This window comes from Mercenaria mercenaria, chromosome 1 (assembly GCF_021730395.1).
Source record: "Mercenaria mercenaria strain notata chromosome 1, MADL_Memer_1, whole genome shotgun sequence".
Lineage (NCBI taxonomy): Eukaryota > Metazoa > Mollusca > Bivalvia > Venerida > Veneridae > Mercenaria > Mercenaria mercenaria.
This window is the reverse complement of record NC_069361.1, coordinates 98,419,366-98,443,817: the sequence shown is the minus strand read 5'-3', so window position 1 is coordinate 98,443,817 and position 24,452 is coordinate 98,419,366. Positions and strand designations below refer to the sequence as shown.

The following is a 24,452-nucleotide window of genomic DNA, read 5'->3' as shown; positions in this document are numbered from 1 at the left end:
TACTCCAGACGCCATTACACCGGCTCAAAAAGGAAGTTGTTTCTCATTTCCGTACATGCGTAATTCAGCCAAGTATTCGGAAGCGCCCGGATGTTTCTGCAGCAACTGGAGTAACTTTTCAGCATCTGATTTACGTTGTTAAAATGGTAAGTTTTAATGGAAACGCTAATAAACTTTTGAAAATTCGGGGGATTAATCTGAACAAAATGCAATTGTGAAAATAGAATGAAACTTTGAATATGCAGGAAAAAAATCCTCTGTTTTCTTTTATTGCCTGTTTGAAACAGTGGGTGGGGAATGATTAAATTTATTTACCGTCAACAAAACTATTTCCATATCCCACCTGATGACACAGTTTAGATAAGAATAGTATCCAAACCCTGATGTAACACAATTAGGGACATTAAATAGAAAAATATGAAAAGCAAGGCTGTCAGCTCTCACTCCCAAGCTCTTTGAAGTCTTTCATGTCAAAGTCTTTTCCTCCCCTGACTGTTCACTCCCATTTTCTTAAAGAGGTGACATTTCACTCTCAATATTATCTTGGTCTCTACAAATTATACAACAGCGTATAGTTTACCCAGAAATAAAAAAGAAGGTACAAATCTGTATTACTTATGCAGGCTGGTAACATTGCCCGATCGGGCTTATGACACAAAAAGTAATATTTCTTGACAAATAATGAAGATATTTCTTTCAAACTTGGTCCATTCATTAAGCATTACATATAATGCTTATCAAGATAGAAATAACTTTGTTGCCTTCAGTTTAGTTAGAATTACTTCCCTTTTTCAGATTTTTATGATGCATAATTTTTGAAGTCCAAAAATATTATGTTTTAATGCAATGTTTAAAACAGAAAAGGGTTCAATGGCTTTCTAGTGCTCCAAACTTGTGCGCCAATACCTTTATTCTATATATTTAGGGTAAATACGTTGTTTCTAGTGCAGATGTATGAGCAATTTTTTAGGACTAACATTTCTCTATAATGTTGTAAGTGAAAGCAGAGTAAAATGTTAACATTCGTGTACTGGCGCAATAATATAGAGCATTAGAAAGCCATTTAACCCTTTTTTAGCTCATCTGATTTTTTGAAAAAAAATGATGAGTTATTGTCATCACTTGAGCGGTTGTCGGCGTCGGCGTCGGCGTCGGCGTTGCCTGGTTAAGTTTTATGTTTAGGTCAGCTTTTCTCCTAAACTATCAAAGCTATTGCTTTGAAACTTGGAATACTTGTTCACCATCATAAGCTGACCCTGTATAGCAAGAAACATAACTCCATCTTGCTTTTTGCAAGATTTATGGCCCCTTTTGTACTTAGAAAATATCAGATTTCTTGGTTAAGTTTTATGTTTAGGTCAACTTTTCTCCTAAACTATCAAAGCTATTGCTTTGAAACTTGGAATACTTGTTCACCATCATAAGCAGACCCTGTACATCAAGAAACATAACTCCATCTTGCTTTTTGCAAGATTTATTGCCCCTTTTGGACTTAGAAAATCAGTTTTCTTGGTTAAGTTTTATGTTTAGGTCAGCTTTTATCCTAAACTATCAAAGCTATTGCTTTAAAACTTGCAACACTTGTTCACCATCATAAGTTGACCCTGTATAGCAAGAAACATAACTCCGTCCTGCTTTTTGCAAGATTTATGGCCCCTTTTGGACTTAGAAAATATCAGATTTCTTGGTTAAGTTTTATGTTTAGGTCAACTTTTTCTCTTAAACTATCAAAGCTATTGCTTTGAAACTTGCAACACTTGTTCACCATCATAAGCTGACCCTGTACAGCAAGCAACATAACTCCATCCAGCTTTTTGCAATAATTATTGCCCCTTTTGGACTTAGAAAATCATTTTCTTGGTTGAGTATTATGTTTAAGTCAACTTTTCTCATAAACTATCAAAGCTATTGCTTTAAAACTTGCAACAGTTTTTCACCATCATAAGTGGACACTGTACATCAAGAAACATAACTCTATCCTGCTTTTTGCAAGAATGATGGCCCTTTTTAGACTTAGAAAATCATGGGTAGGACAATATTTCTATTACACAAAAAAAATCAGATGAGCGTCAGCACCCGCAAGGCGGTGCTCTTGTTGTTTTAAACTTAGCATTAGAACATTGTTTTTTTGGACTTAAAAGATTATGCATCATAAAAATCTGAAAAGGGGAAATAATTCTATCAAAATTGAAGGCAACCAAGTTTTTTTCATTCTAATTTGTATCATTTGTTATGCTTAACAAATTGACCAAGTTTGAAAGAAATATCTTCATTATTTTTCAAGAAATATTACTTTTTGTGTCATAAGCCCGATCGGGCAATGTTACCAGCCTGTTATGTGTGATTTATTTATTCTAGGATATAGTACATTATAAAATAACCTAAAATAAAATAAATCACATAAGGCTTAAGCATATAAAACTAAATATACTAACTATGATTATGACTACTCATAAAACTATAAAAGAGCACACTTCTACATGGACATAATATTATATGAAGATGTACTTTGTTCAATAACATTTAACTTGCACAGGGCGCTTTTTAATATTTGGACGTTCAACATGTCCCTGTGTCAAGTTTAATCGAATGACATCCGTTCGCTTAGCAACAATTTCAACCTTATTTTATTGAAGTGTAATGTAGGAAAAGTCTCGAACACGTGATATATTGGTTTACCGTAATAAAAACTGCACCACCAATCACTTCCCTGATGCATTACATAGACTCGTCTGGTGTAATTTAATGAAATATTATGAACAATGCAACATTAAAAAATATACAGAATCAATAATACCGTATTTTCCCGTATTAACGCCCCTGGGGGAGTTACAAAGGGGGCGTTTATTTGAGGTAAAAAAAATAAGAAATGAAAATTTTCACAAAACTTAAAAACATCGTTCAGACTAGCTGTAAAGTGTTTCTGTGTTGTTTAATCCCCCTAAAACGTAATTATTTGGCATCCAATTTAATGCAGTGTGTCTTTTATGCATTTAAATACGGTACCTCGTGTATTCCATGTCTGGCTTTTTGACACACTCGCGACACTACACATTACGTCATGACCCAAACAGCTGTGTACTCCGATAACATTTTCCTTAGTACATGCGGGTAGCTAATAGCGCAATACACAATGTCAATGGTTTGACACGCTGCTGTGCCTGCTTTTAAATTATAAGTTCTTAAAACTGCCGAAGAAAAGGGTATATTGTAAACACATTGCTGCAAGTTTGTTTAAAGTCGGCAGGAAGCGTGTGCCCGAGTGGTGTAAAAACAAATCAAAATGTATTTACCGTTTAATTTTCTGTTACGTACCGTACTTAGTACAAATGTTTTGGACTTACGGTACATGGACTGTTTAAAAGTGTGTTTAATTTTTAATACATTGGACTTTAGTACTGTAAATTACTTATTATAGGGATTTTTCTAGACCTCTAAAAAGGGCAGGGTGCTGCTAAAAAGGGGCAGGGCGCATTTTGCGCGTTGCGTACCCTTGTCTACGAAAATCATAAGGTAGATTTGCATGGTTTTTGTTGTAATGTCTACATTGTAAAGGTACTACAGAAAGATTTGCAGTGAATCTGAATGTCAGGAAAAAGCATTAATATCTGTTGGTATATATAACATGCTTATCATTTATAAATACATGCAGTTTGTTTTATGTTTGCATACATTATTTTTGTCTTGAAAGTTTTCTTGATTAGAAATATACCATAAAGACACTATTGAATAATTTAATAATTCTGGTGCATATCTGTCATTATTCATTATATTACTAAACGTACCGTTGATACTCGTGTGTATATATACACATTTTTTTTAACCCGGACCCCCTCCCCCGAGAATCGTGGGTGCATATTATACAAAGGTGTAGACAATTTTCCAACTTCAAAATTACTTTGTTTACGATTTTCGCCATTTTGGTAAAGGTTAACTACTCTACGCGCTGACTGTCTACGCTAAATTCTGAGATTGCCGTTACGTTCTGCAAAAGATCGAGTGGTTCATTTTCTTTTAAACAAAATTTATATCATACAAATTTAATAGTATTTTGATGAAATAAATATAACAAAATCATAGATACTCTGATAGGCGTACTGTTATCTTCAACCGAGATCAAACTGTGAACAACAAAATTGACATGAGGTGCCACGCTAATTGCCGATAATTACTGGCCATTAATCGGCATTTAATAAGTGGTTTTAAGATATGTTTTTTCTCCTTTTTTATTCTGTTTTGCAGTTTGCTTTAATTGCTGACCTATCTAAATGTTGTTTGTTACGATTCGGTTGGTCCTCGTCTGCATGCCGATACTTTATACATGCCTCGGGCAAATACACAGCACCTGTGTATAGTTGGTGCGTGTCATAACTTCGTATCGATTGACAAGTATTTGGGATGGTATTTTGACAGATGATTGATGGGCAGTTCGTTTAGAAATACTTAATTAATGGTAAAAGGGGCGGTGCTAAAAGGGCAAAGGGGCGCTGAAGAAAGGCAAAAGGGCGGCGATTTCGGGCAGAAGGTCGGCGCTAAAAATGGGCAGGGCGCTGCGCCCTGCTATTCCGCTCTAGAAAAATCCCTATTATCCCAGCATTCAACGCTCGCTATATACGACGACGGGAACCAGATCCCGGCATTATCCGTTAGTGTATATTCGCCACATACAGTGACGGAAACCAGTCTTTATCCGGGGATTCCAGAATTCCAGAAAGATCGACGACCGAAAATATGTTGCATAATTGGTTACAACATGATGTATATAACATTGTGAATTTTCCCCAAACTGGCATCTTTCGCGTGATTTTTCCCCTTTGATTAGCGCCCAGCGTCTTCCCCATCTCCTAAAAAAAACCTGACTATACATACATAGACAATACGGATGTAAATTTCACTTTCAAAGCGTGGACAGATTGTCGGTGCTTTCAGTAAGACAATATGTAAATTTATGTTCATTGTTCAATGGATATGTAAAATAGGTTTCTTTGTCCATTGTTGGTATTTAGCTGTCGCTTTTTAGCCCACCGTGAAGTTGTAAAACCTTCCGCAAGATATTTTGCGGAAAGCTCTACCGGAAACTTAGAACTTTGATAAAATGTCAAGACTTAGGTTGAAAAAGGAATTGTGTAAAAGAATGCTCTTCACTAAAAGACAATGCACACAAACTACTATCACAGACTTAATGGTAGATCAAAGTAACTCCTGCAGTAATACATATAAATGTTTTCAGTTTCCCTGATAAACTGCTCTTTTGTATTGAACAATGTTCTTAACAGACTTAATACTATCTGGTAAAGTATTCCAGTTCTTGATACCATTATAAAAGAATGACTTTTTAATGACAGAATTATTTTCAGAAAGAACAAAACTTAAAGCACTAGATCTAAAGTTTTGCATGCAAGTACATATGGCTATCATTTAAAGGCATATAGTTTGAAACTTATTTTTTCTTTTTCTAGGTCAAATACCAACCTCACTTGATCAAGTCTTATAACTCTGACATGTATTTTGAGCAAATTATGCCCTCTTTTGGACTTAGAAAATTCTGGTTAAGTTTTGCGTGCAAGTTACTATCTGCGGAACAAATGCAGATATTAAATTGAAACTTCACATGTGTTTTCGGGGTTATAAAACTAGTTGATAGCATCCAGTCCCATAACTCTGACATGCATTTTGGTCAAATTATGTCCCCTTTTGAACTTAAAACTTCTGGTTAAAGATTTGCATGCAAGCTGCTCCAAAACTAGTGCAGATACTGGATTGAAACTCTATATATTTTAACATTTAGGTAGCTATTTTTATCTGAATGTCAGAAACTGCTTTGCAGTTTTGATAGAGAAATTAAGTAATCATTCATTGATGACTGTCTTGAAATTTCAGCAAATTATAGTAGCATATAGTATAGGAGCGCTCAAGGTGAGCTTTTGTGATCGCCCTGTGTCCGTCGTCCGTCAGTTTGACTGCTAACATTCTAGAGGTCACAATTTTGGCCCAATCTTAATGAAACTTGGTCAGAATGTTATGCTAAATAAAATCTTGGACGAGTTTGACATTGGGTCATCTGGGGTCAAAAACTAGGGTCACCAGGTCAAATCAAAGGAAAAGCTTGTTAATACTCTTAGAGGCCACATTTATGACTATATCTTCATGAAACTTGGTCAGAATGTTAACCATGATGATCTCTAGGTCAAGTTCAAATCTGGGTCATGCGGGGTCAAAAACTAGGTTACCAGGTCAAATCAAAGGAAAAGCTAGTTAACACTCTAGAGACCTAATTTTAAGTTTAAAACTCATGAGAATTGATCAGAATGTTTGTCTGCATGACCTCTAGGTCAAGTTCGAATCTGGGTCATGTGGGGTCAAAAACTAGGTCACAGGTCAAATCAAAGGAAAAGCTTGTTAACATTCTAGAAGTCACATTTATGACTGTATCTTCATGAAACTTGTCAGAATGTTAATCTTGATGATCTTTAGGTCAAGTTGGAATCCGGGTCATGTGGGGTCAAAAATTAGGTCACCAGGTCAAATCAAAGGAAAAGCTAGTTAGCACTCTCGAGACCACTAACTTATCAGGGGTTAGAATTAGGTCAGATGAGTCATACGTTTTTATAGCCGTTACCCGGCTATATTCCCAATGCCAAAAAGTATGTATTTTTCCCAAAATGAGTGCAAAAATTCCCAATCTACATTCTGAAAAAAATTTCATCAAAATTGCACAAACATTCAGCATGCCCATTCACGCACTGCAGTACGTGAATCACGTACAAAATATCAAATGCACGCATAAAAATCACTTGTTGGGGGTACATGCACGCAGAGATTCGGAACTCCAGTTCAGCTGCAAAATCGCTGTTTATTTCATCGCGCACTTGCCAATTGTTTGGTATGGTCTAAAACGCAGATCCGGTCCACGAACGTTATAATTTCGTTTCCATTGGTCACCGAATTCTCAGCGTAATTGTCAGCTGTATAGAGGGGTTTGGTAAATGTTTTAGTCGGACGTCACACGGGTCGTGTGCAAAAAAAGAATGGATACGAAACGCAAAAAGGCATTTTAGCTCTAATAAACTCAGCAAAAGGTTAACAGTATTTTATTTTTCGATATTTAACTGCAATTTTGATACACGTTGCATATCTGTAATAGTTTGGGCATTTATTATTGATGGACGAATTTTACCAGTCTTCAGTTGACTGTATGTTATTTCGGACGAATCGTGTTCCATTCACGAAATTGGGAATACATGAACCTTGCTGAAAACTTATTTATATTTAGTATAATATAGGGAGGGGTCTTTGATTCAGAATTTCCTATCTTAACTTTGGAAAAACATTTTACATTTTCTAAAATTATCTCATCTGTTATACCCCACCCACGAGAGTTCTGTATGAAAAAAAAACAACAACAAAAAACAAACAAAAAAACATGTAATATACAAATTTCAGTAGTTAAATAGAAAATTTTCAGATCTGCCATGTAGTGTACCCCCAAATTTTGAAGTGTACCCCTATTTTGCAAAAGCAGGGGGTACATGTACCCTCAACTTTAAAAATGAGTGGGCATGCTGACATTGACCAAATTATAGACAATATTGTAATGGAAGTATGTTAAAGAGGTTGTACACTGTGAAACAAGTGTAAAAGAAAATGCTTAAACACATCCTTACTATATCCTATGGGACTAAATATTTCCCAATTTGGAACATTTACACGTCAAAATTCCCAATTTTGGGGGTATAGGCTATGTTCCCAAAATAGCTAGAAAAAACCCTGATTCTGGTTTGACAGAAGTTTTTAAAAACAGTTGTTTCAAACATAACTTTTTTCTGTTAATTTCTTGAACATTTTTCAAAGTAAGAAATCCTGTTCTTCTATTTTCAGGGGAATGAAAACTCTCTTCCTATGGAACTATGTTCCAATTGTAAGTATTGATTGATATATTTTTATAAGCTTGGTTTGTAAAAAGTGAGACATATTATTTGAAAGTGCATGGGTCTGTCTGTCCGCCCGTCTGTCTGTCAGCCCATCCGCCTGTCAAATTTTGTGTCTGGAACAAAACTTAATAACCATTCAGATTTATTTAAAACTTGGCATATAGGTTATGACAGACTGTGAAAAGTGGGCAGGTAGGCTCTTAAGTTAATGCCACAAACTAAGCTGAAATGTTTAATTAATTTATCGAAAAAGGATTAACATGTTATGTATTGATTTCAGTTTGATATGGATTTTTCTTTGTTTTAGATTTTAGTTTTGTCAATCCATTCACAAGTGTTTAAAGGGCCATTATGCCTGTGGTTCAAATGTGGCTGCAATATTTTGTGTTTGAACATAAAATATATTTAATTTTCATGTTAATTTCCAGTTTCAATTGTTTCCTCATACATATGTCACCTGTATGAATAGTTGATTAAGAGAGTGGAAAGTATTATTGCATCCATTGTTTTGATTACCTTCCTTTATGGCTCTGACTATAAGTTCATGTGTAGCATTGACAGTTTTTCTAACCAGTTAGTTATGCATATTCTCTGGCGAGCTGCGTATTTTATTACGTTATATTAAAAGCCTTACAGAACCTTTAACGGCAAGGAATGCCTGACAGTAAGTTTATTTTATATGTCACTATAATGTCAGAAGGTCATCTCTAAGCCTTTCATAATGCTTAATCAGACCACTTTGAAAAATATATGGCAATTTGAAATTTAAGAAAATGGATTATGTTGGAATAGATGCAGCTATTTTACTGTCTTTTTGACATCATTTACACATGGTTGGGTTCTCTATTTCACAAAGAGCATTTTAAGTAGTTTACCGGTAGTTTCTAATGTCTCTTTTCTATTTCATGTCCAGAGCACAAGTTAATAACCAATCAAGGTATTGACTTAGAAAGCTGACCTTAAGATATTATGTAGGGTGCAAGAATAGGGTCAGATTAAGTTCAAAGGTCAAATCTGCCAGTCTTTTTTCATATGTGGAGCATAAAAACCATTCACTGTATTTGCTTTGATCTTGGCTTAGGTGGATGGCGATGTGGTTATGGGTAGAGTGCATGAATCTCATCACCATCTAGTAGGCCAAAGGTGAAGGTCACAGCAAGGTCAAATTTTGTCTGTCATATTTTGTGCATAAAGCATAACTTAATAATCGACTTGAAACTTGGCATGTAAGTAGGTGACATGAGACAACGTATAGCTGGTCAAAGGTCAAGGTCATAAATTGAGTTCAAATGTACAATAGATCTGCTCTTTGTATTTTGTGTCCAGAGCACAACTTTAAAAATATTCAAGTTATTGACTAAAAATTGGAATATAGATAGGTAATGATAGATGATTTACAGAGTGCGATGGTCCACATTTATAAGTACCCCCACATCCTGAATGCCTAACAGTTTTACTGTTGATCAATCAAGTTCAAGTGGCCAGTAATTATTGGCAATAAGTGGGAAGACGTGCTGTGTCACTTAGTGTCAGATTTATTGTGCACAGTTCCATCTCAGTTAAAAATAATAATTGATTATTAAATAATATCAATAATTATGTGTTATATGTTTCTTCCTTTGAAATATTAAAATAAAACGTGAAAAATATATGCCACTCTTTTCTATTACGAAACTTAACAGCAGTTTTATATTTTAGCCAAGACACTTAGTGGGAGTAGTTTCACTTTACAGAAATGGCAAATTAGAAAATTGTCTAACCTGTGTTTAAAAAGCAACCTTGATTTTAGGATTTAGCATAGGATGCCAAAATATATATGCATTATACACAAGTTTTTACAGTAAGTTAAAAGCAAGCTATCTCGGCTAGTTTTGAAACTTGGTGGATTTTGGTCTCCAGTATTTGAGGATGAAACTGTTTGTTCAAGCGTTACAAGAAGTTTGGTTGTTATTATAAGTTTATGTTCCGCATTTTACAGTTGATGCTGATGAAATTAAAAGACTTGGAAAGAGATTCCGAAAGTTGGATTTAGATAATTCCGGAGCTTTAAGTGTTGAAGAATTTATGTCACTTCCAGAATTACAACAGAATCCACTTGTTCAAAGAGTTATAGACATTTTTGATACAGATGGTAACGGAGAAGTAGATTTTAAAGGTAATTGATTTTGGTTTTGGTTTAAGAAAACTGAGCTGGGTTTTCAAATAGCTAGTCTTTGAATACAAATTTGGTATATTGAGAGATGGCACTGAGAAAAAATGTTGCCCTATTGTGTTTCTCATTAAAAATCTTAGAACTAAATTGATAATACTTTATTTAGTGCAGTGTTTTACTTAATCAGGTGGAAATATTAGCATACATTTCATTTTGAAACATATTTTAAGTGATAGTTCATAGTTGCATTGATATTTCCTGTTGTCAAAGTATTTTATCTATTATAATAAGTCAGATATTTCAGGGAAATCAGTAATTTAGTTGAAGAATAATAGAAAAAAATACCTAGGTATCACTTTTGATTGTAAGTATATATATTGAATTGCAAAGTCAGGGTGGCTAACCCACGTGTCTTGATATTGTACACATGGGGGAAATCGATTGATTTAAGTAACATATTTATTTGTAATTTCCATGTAACTTGATGGATTTTAATAAAATAAAAAGCATTGAAGACGGAATTACGAGTATTTTTCTGGGTACAAAATGTCAGCCACTCTAAATCAATACTGTCTCCAAACACTTTGCCCAAATTTCAGTGTGTTTGTTATGTACAAATTTTGGTCTGTGAAAAAAACAACATTTGGGTGAAGTGTCTGAAAAGTATCGAGAGTTTTGGCAGGCATTTTGTGGCATGGAAAACACCCATTTTGCTGTCTTTGATGCTTTTTGTTTTATAAAGATCTGTCAAGTAACATGGAAATTATAAGCAAAAATTTTTCCTGAATCGATCAATTTTTTTAGTGTGTACAGTACCGAAAAGTCAAAAGTCACGTGGGTTTGTCACCCTGAAAGTGGTAAAGGTATGTAGGTCACACACAGTGACAATGTGAAAGGGAAGATTAGTTAGAAGTAGTGAAACTTAAATGAAAAAAGTAAAGTTTGTATCTGTCATATGTCAGATATGGATAATACAGGATACTGTTCTGTTTGACGTGTAAGTGTGTAAACTCTGACCTTGGTATTTCCACTTTTTGTTTGAAAGTGCTAAATGTAGCACTGTGACGGTGTATCAATTTGAACCTGTATTACAGGTTTTCAATAAAATACTTTAACATTTTTTTGTAACATGTAGGATAAATTTTAACTTTTCAATAATTTGATTAAACTGTTAACTTTTGTTTTAAATGTTTTCTGAACTTAAGCAAATTACTGCTGTAGGAATATGTAAAGAGCAGCTATATTGTTTTGTTTTCATTGAATACCTTCTTGGCAGTACTAACATAAAAAAGTCTTTTGTTTATGCTATTTAAGTTATTACAAGGCTTCAAGAAACTTCCCAAACAGCAGATTTTACTTTACAAATTAAAAAATAATGAGCCAATTGCATGTGGAGGAGCCAGTAAATTCCAGTATCAGGCCATCCTAAAAAAAAATTGTTTGTTTGCAGTAACGCGACCCAGAATTTTTAGTGTGAGTAGGTAGGTAGGGATTTTTTTTTTTTTTTTTTTTTTTTTTCTTTTTTTAGCTCATCTGATTTTTTGAAAAAAAATGATGAGTTATTGTCATCACTTGAGTGGTTGTCGGCGTCGGCGTCGGCGTCGGCGTTGCCTGGTTAAGTTTTATGTTTAGGTCAGCTTTTCTCCTAAACTATCAAAGCTATTGCTTTGAAACTTGGAATACTTGTTCACCATCATAAGCTGACCCTGTATAGCAAGAAACATAACTCCATCTTGCTTTTTGCAAGATTTATGGCCCCTTTTGTACTTAGAAAATATCAGATTTCTTGGTTAAGTTTTATGTTTAGGTCAACTTTTCTCCTAAACTATCAAAGCTATTGCTTTGAAACTTGGAATACTTGTTCATCATCATAAGCAGACCCTGTACATCAAGAAACATAACTCCATCTTGCTTTTTGCAAGATTTATTGCTCCTTTTGGACTTAGAAAATCAGTTTTCTTGGTTAAGTTTTATGTTTAGGTCAGCTTTTATCCTAAACTATCAAAGCTATTGCTTTAAAACTTGCAATACTTGTTCACCATCATAAGTTGACCCTGTACAGCTAGAAACATAACTCCGTCCTGCTTTTTGCAAGATTTATGGCCCCCTTTGGACTTAGAAAATATCAGATTTCTTGGTTAAGTTTTATGTTTAGGTCAACTTTTTCTCTTAAACTATCAAAGCTATTGCTTTGAAACTTGCAACACTTGTTCAGCATCATAAGCTGACCCTGTACAGCAAGCAACATAACTCCATCCTGCTTTTTGCAATAATTATTGCCCCTTTTGGACTTAGAAAATCATTTTCTCGGTTGAGTATTATGTTTATGTCAACTTTTCTCATAAACTATCAAAGCTATTGCTTTAAAACTTGCAACAGTTTTTCACCATCATAAGTGGACACTGTACATCAAGAAACATAACTCTGTCCTGCTTTTTGCAAGAATGATGGCCCTTTTTGGACTTAGAAAATCATGGGTAGGACAATATTTCTATTACACAAAAAAAATCAGATGAGCATCAGCACCCGCAAGGCGGTGCTCTTGTTTTGACATATCTGTACCTTGTAAGAATTTTTTTTTTCTTTTTGGTTAAATTTCTTCCCTTAGTTGTTCCTGTCCTTTGGACTTAGCTATTTTTTCTGAGGATCATCTTGTCCTCAAGTGCAATGATAACAGGTGAGCGATATAGGGCCATCATGGCCCTCTTGTTTTCCTTTTTACACACCTGTGAAACAGTTTGAATTATGTGATCGCCTGCAGCGGCCATACAACTCCTCCATCTTAATTTAGTAGTCACCAGATTTAGTCACAGTATTTATGGGCATGATACCACTGCCAAGTTTTATAACAAGCTGGATCTTTCAAGTGTCTCTAAACTTACAGGCCTTGAATTACTCAGAATCGGAAAAATACAGGATGACTAAGCACCATTTCAAGAGGATCCCTGTTATTTTTTGAGGTAGTAGGTCAAAAGTCAAGGTCACAGTTACCTGGGGACTAAAAATGCTCTGGACTCTGATAAAGTATTAAAGCTAGAGCTTTCAAAAAACAAGGTCACAGGGATTTTACTGCAGAAAAAGAAATAAAAACAGTGTAAAAGTTGTATCTCTCTTTCTCGGCTCAGTGTCTTAAGATATCCAGATTTATATCAAATACTATATGTTGTACAGTTCGATTAATAGGTCATATGTGTTTACACGTTTTCAAACTAAAATTTCTCTACTAACAAAATGACCTTTCGGCATTTTGATTATGTTTTGTTTTAGGCTTTTAGCTTGAACTCACGTTTTTCTTATACAAGAGACACTAAAATATGGAACCTTGAGTTATGGTTAAAAAACGCAATCTTTAATGTTTACAAACATCGATGTTTACGAAAACGTACTGTAAGAATGTTTAAAATCCACAGATACTGCATGTGATAATGGTTTTAACAGATTTATATGTTTTTGTTAGATATCCTGTTTTTCCTGCATGACATTCAATCTAAATTTGTTCGTTCTTTAGCATATTAACCAGCATGTGGTTATCACAAAGTTGTTCAGGGTTGTAGTCAGAAAATTTAAAGGCATAAGGGCTACCCAACCTGCTAGAGGGATATGGGGGCTCCCCAACCTGCAAGAATGTTTAGTTTTAATGACTCATTTGACACTTCTGGTGCATTTCAAAATGGAAGTATAAAAGCATACAAACATTTTAAAAATCTTTGATTAAAAGAATTATTGTCCTTCCATTATTTATAAGCATCTGCCACTTCAGATCCTCTTGTATTCACCAGCCCTAGTTTAACCTTCTGTTGCCAGATCAGACATATATTTGCATTCTGACGCTTTCATTTCAACTTAAAATATTTATTGCATAGGTTCGTTTATCAATAAATGACCAAAATCTTTCAAAAATCAAGGTTGCAAAATTATGTGAAAAAAATGAAAGAAAGGTAATGAAAGCTGGCATTATTTATAAAATGACAATTTCTAACTTACTTTCTATGACCAAAGTTAATTTTACCAATGATTTCTGCTTACTATGGCAGTGTTTCATTGGAATTTGTGAAAATCGGTCTGTGGCCATGATTTCAGAATTCTTGGAAATATTCGCAGATGTCCTGTTAAGCTGTCTTGGTCTGTCAGAAAGACTTTTTTTCCAGGCAAGGATAGAATTGGTACATCAGCTGTGGATTTTTTGCTACAAAATATAACATGTGGCGACTTCCAACATTGTTTTCATTATTCCGCTTATAAAAACATCATTTTCACATGCGCTAAACATTGCCGCAAGTAAACTGATGTGTGTCTTTCATATTGTAAAAGCACATGTTTTCGCTGGGTCAAAATTTCATGAAGTTGAAATTTTGAGTACGTTCGCGAGGTTTAATATTCGTGAAATTGTAAAAATGGTATAATTACTGCTAATTTAATTACCTGTGAAAATATATTACAAACTTGCTTGATTGTTGACGATTTCAAAATATCTTCAGTCAGAAATCGTTCTGAAATGCAAGTGTTCGAAGTGAGAAAATCTCAGTTTTTCGAATATCAAGAATTTGACAAGAACGGAAATGTGTTGAAATATTACAGGGTAGATATTTTTAATATCTTAATTTTGTTATGCCAGAACAAAGGGCTATAAAAATTGGCCAGAACAGAGAGTTATAAAAATAAATTTATTTTATACTTCTTTGGCTAGAACAATGGCATACTGCCATAAGCGTTGTAAAAAACTTCTAAAATGCATAAAAAGTTCTTATCTGTCGAATGAAGCATCAAAAACTTGTTGAAAATAAACTTTAATTCGATAGTATGTTTAGACGCCAAATATCACGTATTTTCTCGACCCAATTGTTTTGTACTTTTTGGGCAATTTAAGAGCAGTTGTAGTGAAAAGAATCATGAAAACACTTTTGATATATATAAAGAAAAAGTATAGACATGAAAGATACTCAAAGACTTGGTGAACTTTCCCTTATGTGCAAATTAAGTCTGTGCCCATATTGTGTGTGCATGAATAGGGCTTGGGGTTTATATATTACAAGCATACATTTGACAGAGCATCTACAGAGATTATCTACAAGCAATAGGTAATAAATAGACTAAATGTCTTTATTACTGAGACAGCAAAAATTAAAAAACCTAAAATATAATAAAATTATTTACCTACCTACCTACCTACCCAGTGTAAAAATACTGGGTCGGTAAAGGTCAAACAAACAATTTTTTTGCCCCCAGCATGTACTGATGCGGGAGGCATATAGTGATTGTCCTGTCCGTCCGTCCATCCATCCGTACGAGGTTAACTAAATGGGACCGTTTCAACTAGCATCAATACCCCTTACAAGAATGAATTGATACTAATACAGATGTAAACTGTGACCATTCCTCATCTTCAAACATCACCTAACCTCAGTTTGACCAAGACCTCGTTTTGGACTTAGGTGCAAAATCTATCGACAAGGATGCCACTGGGGGCATCAAGCGTTTATTGAACGCAGCTCCTTGTTTAATTTAGGCCTAGTTCAGTGGTAACATATGCATCACAGCATATCACAACTGTCATAGCATCAGCAAAATGGCATAGCATTATCTAGGCTATACAAAGACAAAGCATTGGGACTATTTAGCTGACAGAGCATAGGGCACTTTAGCATAGGTTTGATATCACTACAGAAGTGGTGATGATACTCTGCATTTTAAGAGCTCATCTTTGACTAACAGCTTTAGTTTGTCAATAAAAGCTAGTACCATTTGCTTATGTTAAATAATGTAATTATAATGTTAAATAATTGCCTTAAACGGCACTATATAGACAATATCAGTTCCCTCTATTTCTATTATAGAACTTCCTGGTATGATTGCACTAATTGGCATTATATTGACAGTATCAATTCTCAGATTTTTCTTTTGTAGTTCTCCCTTGTATAATTGCACTAAATGACACTATATTGATTATATCAATTCACCCAATTTCTGTAATAGTGCTTGGTATAATTGCCCTAAATGGCACTATGTTATCAGTATCAGTTCCCCAATTTTTCTGTTATAGTGCTTTTAGTATAATTGCCCTAATTGGCCCTACATTGCAGTATCAGTTCCCCAACTTTCCTGTTATAGTGCGTCCTGGTATAATTTCTATAAATGGCCCTATATTGACAATATTTATCAGTTCTCCAACTTTCCTGTTATAGTGCTCACTGGTAAAATTGCCCTAAATGACACTATATTGACAATATCAGTTCCCTTAATTCCTAAAATTGCCCTGAAATGCCCTTTATTGACAGAAACAGTTTCCCAATTCCTGTCACAGTGCTTTTTGGTGTAATTGTTCTAAATGGCCCTAAATTGACAATATCAGTTCCCCAATTTACCTGTAAGTTCTTCCTGGAATGATTTCCCATAATGGCCCTTTATTGATAATATCAGTTCTCCCAATTCCTGTTATCAGGCTTCCTGTTAAAATTGCCCTAAATGGCCTTATATTGACAGTATCATTTCCCCTAGTTCCTGTTACCAGGAATCCTGGTATACTTGTTCTAAATGCCCTATATTGATAGTAACAGTAACTTTTCTCCCAATTCCTATGATAGTGCTTCTTTGCATAAATGCCCTATATGGACAGTATATTTATCAGTTCTCCCAATTCCTATTCTAGTGTTTCCTTGCATAATTGCAGTAAATGCCCTATATGGACGGTGTATCAGTTCTCCAAATTTCTATGGAATAATTGCCCTAAATGACCTTATATTAATGATATCAGTTCCCTCAATTTCTGTTATTGTGCTTCCTGGTATAATTGCCCTAAATTGTCCTATATTGACATTAACAGTCCCCACACTCGACCCCATTCCTGTTATGGTCCTTCGTGGTGAAATTGCTGTAAATGATTCAGTGACTGTTGAACCTAGCTTGTTTATATCATGAGCTCAATACAAACTTCTCTGTTATATATTCTAACCTTTATTGATTTCAGATCTGATACTGTTCCACAAAGTAGTCTCATTTTCTCATGATTTCCTCAGACTTCAGAGAGAAATATATATGCTAGATGACTAATTATGCAAAACTGTAACACCTTAAGGTATTATTAAATCAATAAAAAAAAATTAATAGGATGAAAGTGTGGAACAAAATATATGGAAAGTTATGTATCCAACATATTACAGGATTTATAGTAACCTGAACATGTTTTCAGAAATGTACAGCAGACAGAAGTGAAATAAAATATCCAAAATCATAGTAATGATAACTTGTAATGTCAGAATGATTTTTTTATATTCCAAAACCTTGTACTTTTTAGATATTCATGTTTTTGCAGTTCGTGAGAAAACTGATGCTTATTTCATTTCGTTTTAAGTGTAAACATTTTGGGCTTGTATTAATTCCTGCTAGCCACTGATTCACTGGAAGGTTGTAAGACTTTCCTAACTTACAGCAGTATAATTGACAGTGCAGTGTTTATCTCCTGTCAGAAACTGGCACAGCACATCAAAACATGCAGCATCTTATCTGTATATTGTGTTGGAATATCATAATTCTAGAAATTCCCATGTACATGAGCATGATATATTATCTTGTTTTCTACATGTCTTGCCAATAATGTAAAAATGCACTTTCAGTTGTAACTCTTCTTTACCAGAGTTTGGATTTATTTAAGCTCCTTTGGAGCAAAAGTCATGTTTCACTTGTAAAATATGTCATAATTTTTATGCAATAAATGAATTTATTTAATAAACTGTTTCTTTAATTTGTCCTCATTTTGTGGATGTAAGAAGAAAAAATTACAGGACAGAAGTTGTCAAGTTACATGTTTTCATGTTTTGACAGAAACATACAGCTATATTTACAGGGTTTTGTAAATCTAACATATCCTTTCTTATGTTCCATATATTGTCTCTTTATTTTCTGGAGCTCAGTGAACAAGAGAGAAATTTAGTCTTGTTAATACACTGGGACCCCGTTATAACGCTGTCATCGGGGTCCAAGGTTCGAGACCCGCGGATCTAGCGGGGTTAAATTTATAACGCGGGTTGATAGTATCAGCGGTATAGGCAATACCCCACCCATCGGTAATGTATTAGACGTATTTTGGACGCTGTTTTATGTTAATAAGAAATAAGAATCGTATAAACGGGACATTTATTTACCTTAAATGCTACTGAAAAATACATTAAAAGAATTATAACGCTGTGTCATCTTCTCATTTAGTCGTGATTCTAAAAGAAAGTTGAAATTGTTTATCCCGGAAGTAAACATGTATAACGCTGTGTGAGGAATGCGCTGTCATGAGAATTACATACGCAATGCAATTGCACTGGGGGTTTATGTAACTAAAAGAGAAAAAAACGCGGACAGTCTTAAAAAAATAATTTTTAATACATGAGGAAAATCGATAAATAAGATGGAAAATTGTTAAATCGCCATCGTTAATATACGATATTAAAAAGGGAGAACATTCTCAATATGGCTTTCAGTGCGTCGAATCTTCGCAAATTCCGACGAACCGAGAATGATCATTATGAAAAACGGCTGCATTTTATTACAAAACTGGGCCTGTTGTTCGGTTTTTATTCACTCGAGTGTTAATGTCATCCACTTAATTGGTGCAAACTTAAACGGTTTGATAGTTGACTGACCGATCTTCCACGCTTGTTAATGCAAACAATCTAATTTTGACACGGTACTGATTGCCTAATTGTCACAGGTCTACATGTATTGAAACTTTAACAAAGGCGATACGCAAACAAGTAAGCTAGCAGACGATTATTGATAAAAATCAATAATCGTCACAGTTGTCATGGAAAGGTGTTAATGTACACGTACATGTAGTTTTAATGCTGGTTATGATCAAATTTAATAACATCCGCGGATTTTTTTTTTTTTTTTTTTTTTTTTGATTTTTGATTTTTTTAAGCGTTATAACGGGTTTCGAGTGTATAGCTTTCCATGATTGATACCAGTGTAAGCAACCAGTCATGTTTGATACAGTGTTTTGTATGTTTCGTACAAGTGTAAGCGACCAGTCGAATACAGTCTTCCCCATGTTTCATACTAGCTTGGGCTGCAAGTTTTGATTCCATACCTCATGTTTTTATTTTGATGTAAATGAGGTGTGGAAACAAAATTTGTAGTCCTGTTTGGCGCCATATAACCTATAATGTGTTGGTGCGCCGTAAAACCCAAATAAATAAATACTAGCTTGGGTATTCACAGTTTAGTACAGCTTCCCCATGTTTCATACTAGCTCGATTATTCACGGTTTAGTACAGCTTCCCCATGTTTCATACTATCTCGGGTATTCACAGTTTAGTACAGCTTCCCCATGTTTCATACTAGCTCGGGTATTCACGGTTTAGTACAGCTTCCCCATGTTTCATACTAGCTTGGGTATTCACGGTTTAGTACAGCTTCCCCATGTTTCATACTAGCTCGGGTATTCAAGGTTTAGTACAGCTTCCCAATGTTTCATTCTAGCTCGGATATTCACGGTTTAGTACAGCTTCCCCATGTTTCATACTAGCTCGGATATTCATAGTTTAGTACAGCTTCCCCATGTTTCATACTGGCTCGGGTATTCACGGTTTAGTACAGCTTCCCCATGTTTCATACTAGCTCGGGTACTCACGGTTTAGTACAGCTTCCCCATGTTTCATGTCTTGTTCAATACATTCTTCTCCATCCATGTTTCATACCAGTGTAACGACCAGTCTTGTTTAATACAGTCTTCAATAGGATATGAATATCAGTTTTCCTGGTTCTCTATTTATTATTCATGACACACTCTAGAAAGATCTGTAATAACATCCTTGCTTATGAAATACAGTCCAGCAGTGCAGTATACATTGCTATGTCATACTTAAACATTAAAATGTGTGCTTTTAAGTGATCTGTTAAAGGACATCTTTGAAGGATTTCAATGTGTGCTTAATACTCACCTGATATTTTGTCTATGAAATCAATGAGAAGTGATGGAAAGCTGTTTAGCATGTTGAGGATCTTGTTACCTCCACACAGACTTGATCTCTCTCAAATTAATTGAAGACCTTCTGGGTCAACACACAGACAAGTGTATGTGCCAGTCAGCATCACTGAAACCAGCGATAACCAGAAATAGTTGTTAAGATGAAGGTTAAGTTTTAAGATAAAACTGAGATGCAGGGCAGACTTCGTCATAAAAAAACATTGTCACAAAATTATCCAAAATCCAAACTTGGTCCCAACATAACCTCTGTATTAACAAAGCTGTATTTGTTGTTTGTAACCTGAATGAATGATTTGTTTGTTTGTGTTTTAGATGAACTAAATTATTGCAAAGATTGAAGCAGTACTGGGGCACAGGAAGATGCTCACTGATCCTGATAAAGCAGGCTTGGTTGTTTGTCTCCGTTATATTATTGTACCTGATGTAAATCACTAAATATTGATCTGGGAGACAATTGTAGCATATTACAATATTTCACCCAGACTATGGGGGAGTAATTCAATTGTTCCTCCCAAAAATCAATAGGAATATTATTTAGTTTCTAAGCCTTGGTGGCACTCTGTTGATAACAGGAAATTAGGCAAATAACCCTAACTTACAACAGTCTGATGGCAGCTTTGTCATAAAATATCAATTTTCCAATACTATACAATCATCTGTTATATATTTAATACAGCATTGATGGTGAAGTTTTGTTACTACAGTTGGTTGAAATTTGAACAGTTACGATCTTATACTGTTGGGACGTGAAATTAGTCACCTTCCATAGGGACTCTGTATTCTGCGGCAATACTTTAATCATCTAGTAGTTTTTCTTGTCAATATTGATAAGAATTGAGACTGTCTGTTGTGACCAAAGTTCAATAAGTAGTGAATGATACATTATAAATAAGTTGCAGTGAGTGATATATTTAAATAGAATGTTGCCACTTTAAATGATTTTAAAAAGTATTTCATCGGTTGAATTAGTCCTTGATTTTATCACAAAAGTGAGGTACAGCCTAAAGACAAGTCCTTTAATTTGTTTCAAATGAGTTGCAACAGCAGAACAAGTCATTTAATTTGTGTCCTTATTAGACCTTTTCAGCGTAAATGGAAATATACATAAATGTATACGTATTTCAATCTACTTCGAGGGTTTTTCTCAAAACACTGGACAGAACATATTTTGGATAGCAATAACCTTAACAAATAATTCAGCCAGTTTACGTACTAAGCCAAAACGAGAACATAACATAATAAGAAGCATGATCAATTCTTCCTTGGGTGATCTAATTCAGCTTTGCCATGACTATGAGACATGGTATTAATATTAATTAATAGTACGTTATTTGTTGTTGTCCTGAGAAAAGAGGCATGCTCACTTGATGTTGATGATTTATATTTTACTTGATTTGAATGAGAACTGAAAACGACAGTTATTCATCATGAGTGACAAACAGACAACGGATATCTTATGCCTCACTAGACTTCAACACCCGGGGAGTAAAAACACTGCTGGTGGTAGTTCTGTTCAAATTCAATAATTAGGGGACGACGATTAGACAATTAGAGGAGTTTGGGCGGGCAGATTTTGACTCTAAGTTTCAGTCAATATTTTTAAATATTAGTAACAAAGATCAGTGTAATTACCTGTCAGATATTGTGTTCATCTGACTTTGGAAAACATTGCATATAAACTCATTTTGTCCATCTGTATATGCAACTTTTATGTATTTCAGAATTCATTGAAGGTGTGTCACAATTTAGTGTAAAGGGAGATAAGGAAAGCAAGCTGCGTTGTAAGTATTGGTGCTTATGTCGAGACCATGTTTGCTGATCTATATACCTGTTGTTGAGTCATGTTACCTTCTTTTTTGCAGAATTCATAGACGGTGTATCGCAATTTAGTGTTAAGTGTAACAAAGAGTCAAAACTTAGGTGTAAGTATGAAACACAGAGAGTGATTTAACATTTCTCGCTTGTCTGAGAGAGTAGATTCCAGTTGTTCTCTGTGACAGTCCAGTCTTATACTGCTGCATTTTATCTGTCATATACCAATGCCTGCTTAATGACATCAATTAGTTCACTATTAACAGCAATGCAAATTATCTTTACTTCATATGCTATTTAGTGATGTATTTCTTTGTCAGAGTGTGATTTTCTCTCAACAGTAGTAAGAAGCAAATTAAGGCATACGTAAGTTAACATTATATAAGCTGCTTATTGTCCTAAGTCACAGCTTCATTTTTCCTCCCTCTGGTCAAGTCACATTCAGATCAGCAAGAGGAACCCAGCACAGATGTATTTTTAATACCCTGCCACGAGTGGGGGTTTACAAGAATGGTCTCCATCTGTCCGGAACATTTTGTGTCCGCTCTGTATCTCCTAAACCCCTTGAAGGATTTTCATGAAACTTTGGTCAAATGATCACCTTATCAAGACGATGTGCAGAATATATGAGTCAGCCATGACAGCTCAAGGTCAAGGTCACATTTCAAGGTCAAAGGTGTGAGCCTTCCATTTTGTGCCCGCTCTGTATCTCCTAAACCCCTTGAAGGATTTTCATGATACTTGGGTCAAATGATCACCTGGTCAAGATGATGTGCAGAACTCATAATTCAGCCACATCTGCTGAAGGTCAAGGTCACAACTTAAGGTCAAAGGTTTGAGCCTTCCATTTTGTGTCTGCTCTGTATCTCCTAAACTCCTGAAAGGATTTTCATTATACTTGATTCAAATGATCACCTCATCAAGACAATGTGCAGAACTCACGAATCAGCCATGTCGGCTCAAGGTCAAGGTCACAACTCAAGGTCAAAGGTTTAAACTCATCCTAAACCTCTTTAAGGATTTTCATGATACTTTAGTCAAATGATCACCTCATCAAGACGATTTGCAGAACTCGAGAATTAACCATGTTGGCTCAAGGTCAAGGTCACAACTTGAGGTCAAAGGTTTGAGTCTTCTATTTTATGTCTGCTCTGTATCTCCTAAACCCCTTGAAGAATTTTCAAATTCATGGATGTTGACATACATGGACTATAAAATATAATTAAAGTCAATGCTTCCACCCAATACCATCAACTCTTTCACTATCCATAGCAGCGGCGGGGGATATAGCTGTTTTTCAGACTGCCTTGTAGTATTTCATATGTTCTCATAAAAAAATAATTGTACATATTTTGTACGAAAAGGAATGATTTTATTATTTATTCTCATTTAATGCTGTAACATCATTAATTTATATTTGTTTGGGACTGATGTTTTTGGTTGCATCAGTCACGAAAATTAAAAGCCCAACTGTTTCATGTCCACAAAATTTAATTATTTCACAGTATTAAATTAAATGTGTTAAAAATCCTTTTAACAGTTTGGCACAATGCAAAGATAATATTTTGACATTGTTATGCTGTCAATCTACATTAATAATTTTCAATAGAATATTATTATAGTGTAAAATAATTTAATAATTAGGATAAATGAACCAGGGTGATAAGAAAACAATGCCAGTCATAACAACAATAGTAAACTTGGGTCACTATGATTTTACAAAGATAGTAGTAAAATGAAGTTTGTTTTTGAATGGAAGTCATGAAGTGGACACAAGCAGGTATTGATACCTGTTACGGTGAAAGCTGTGGTAATTGAAGACAGACAAGTGGTCCTGTTTGTAGAATTCAGGCCCTAAGATTTTATAGGTAACTCATAAATGATATAAGCAATTTAGATTTCTGGGTGCAGCTCTTAAGACAGAGGTTGCTATAATACTGTAGGAAGAAAAATACTAAGCAACAGCCCTATAAGTATTGCCTTTAAGAGTGTGGGAGGGGGGCAGAAAAAATGAGATGTGTATTAAAGCATATGACAGACAAATTGCAACTATGGAGACAATTGGAGTAACTCTGTGACAAGTGATGAAAACAAGTGTATCTTTTTTACTCAGGACTAGTCTTTACAGTGTAGCATGCATTTACTTTTACACGTCATTACGGTATGAATTACACAAGTAAATCATGATCTAACCAATCAAGTTCTAGATCATCTGGTAATACTGTACTAACTAGAGTAGTTACAACAAAATCCATTCATCCCAATACTCTCGCTGTTGGACCTTATGGCATGTGCTAATAGTGTGAAAGCAAAAGGTAATAATTTGTTACTTTAAGTAATTTTGTTATATCAACTTACCTTTTTATAGGGCTGAAAAGTCAAAACTTTACTGCTGAGTATATTTCATATTATACGTGCTTAAGAGACTGGTTCAAGTCAGGATGGGCATGCTAGCTTGCAGCACCACTGTTACTAATGTTTGAAATAAGGGTGGCTATGCTGGCAAACAGCACCACAGTTGGTAACATTTCAAGCGGGGTTGGGGGGGGGGGGGGCAATTATGCACGCATTTAGCACCACTATT

The 24,452-nt window shown here is 34.8% G+C and overlaps 2 protein-coding genes across 2 annotated transcripts in view; one reads left to right on the top strand and one right to left on the bottom strand.

The window, feature by feature from the left end:
* LOC123529258 (elongation factor 1-gamma-like) overlaps nt 1–112 on the bottom strand; it is a 30,437-nt gene extending 30,325 nt beyond the window's left edge. The window contains exon 1 of the mRNA XM_045309515.2: nt 4–112. Within this exon, the coding sequence (XP_045165450.2) occupies nt 4–15 (12 nt within the window). The 5' untranslated portion in view covers nt 16–112. The remainder of the gene's footprint in view (nt 1–3) is intronic.
* Nucleotides 15–24,452, top strand: part of LOC123529266 (calcineurin subunit B type 1) — a 47,882-nt gene continuing 23,444 nt past the window's right edge. Inside the window, exons 1-4 of the mRNA XM_045309525.2 lie at nt 15–146; nt 7,879–7,918; nt 9,910–10,086; nt 21,778–21,837. Of these exons, the coding sequence (XP_045165460.1) occupies nt 144–146; nt 7,879–7,918; nt 9,910–10,086; nt 21,778–21,837 (280 nt within the window). The 5' untranslated portion in view covers nt 15–143. The remainder of the gene's footprint in view (nt 147–7,878; nt 7,919–9,909; nt 10,087–21,777; nt 21,838–24,452) is intronic.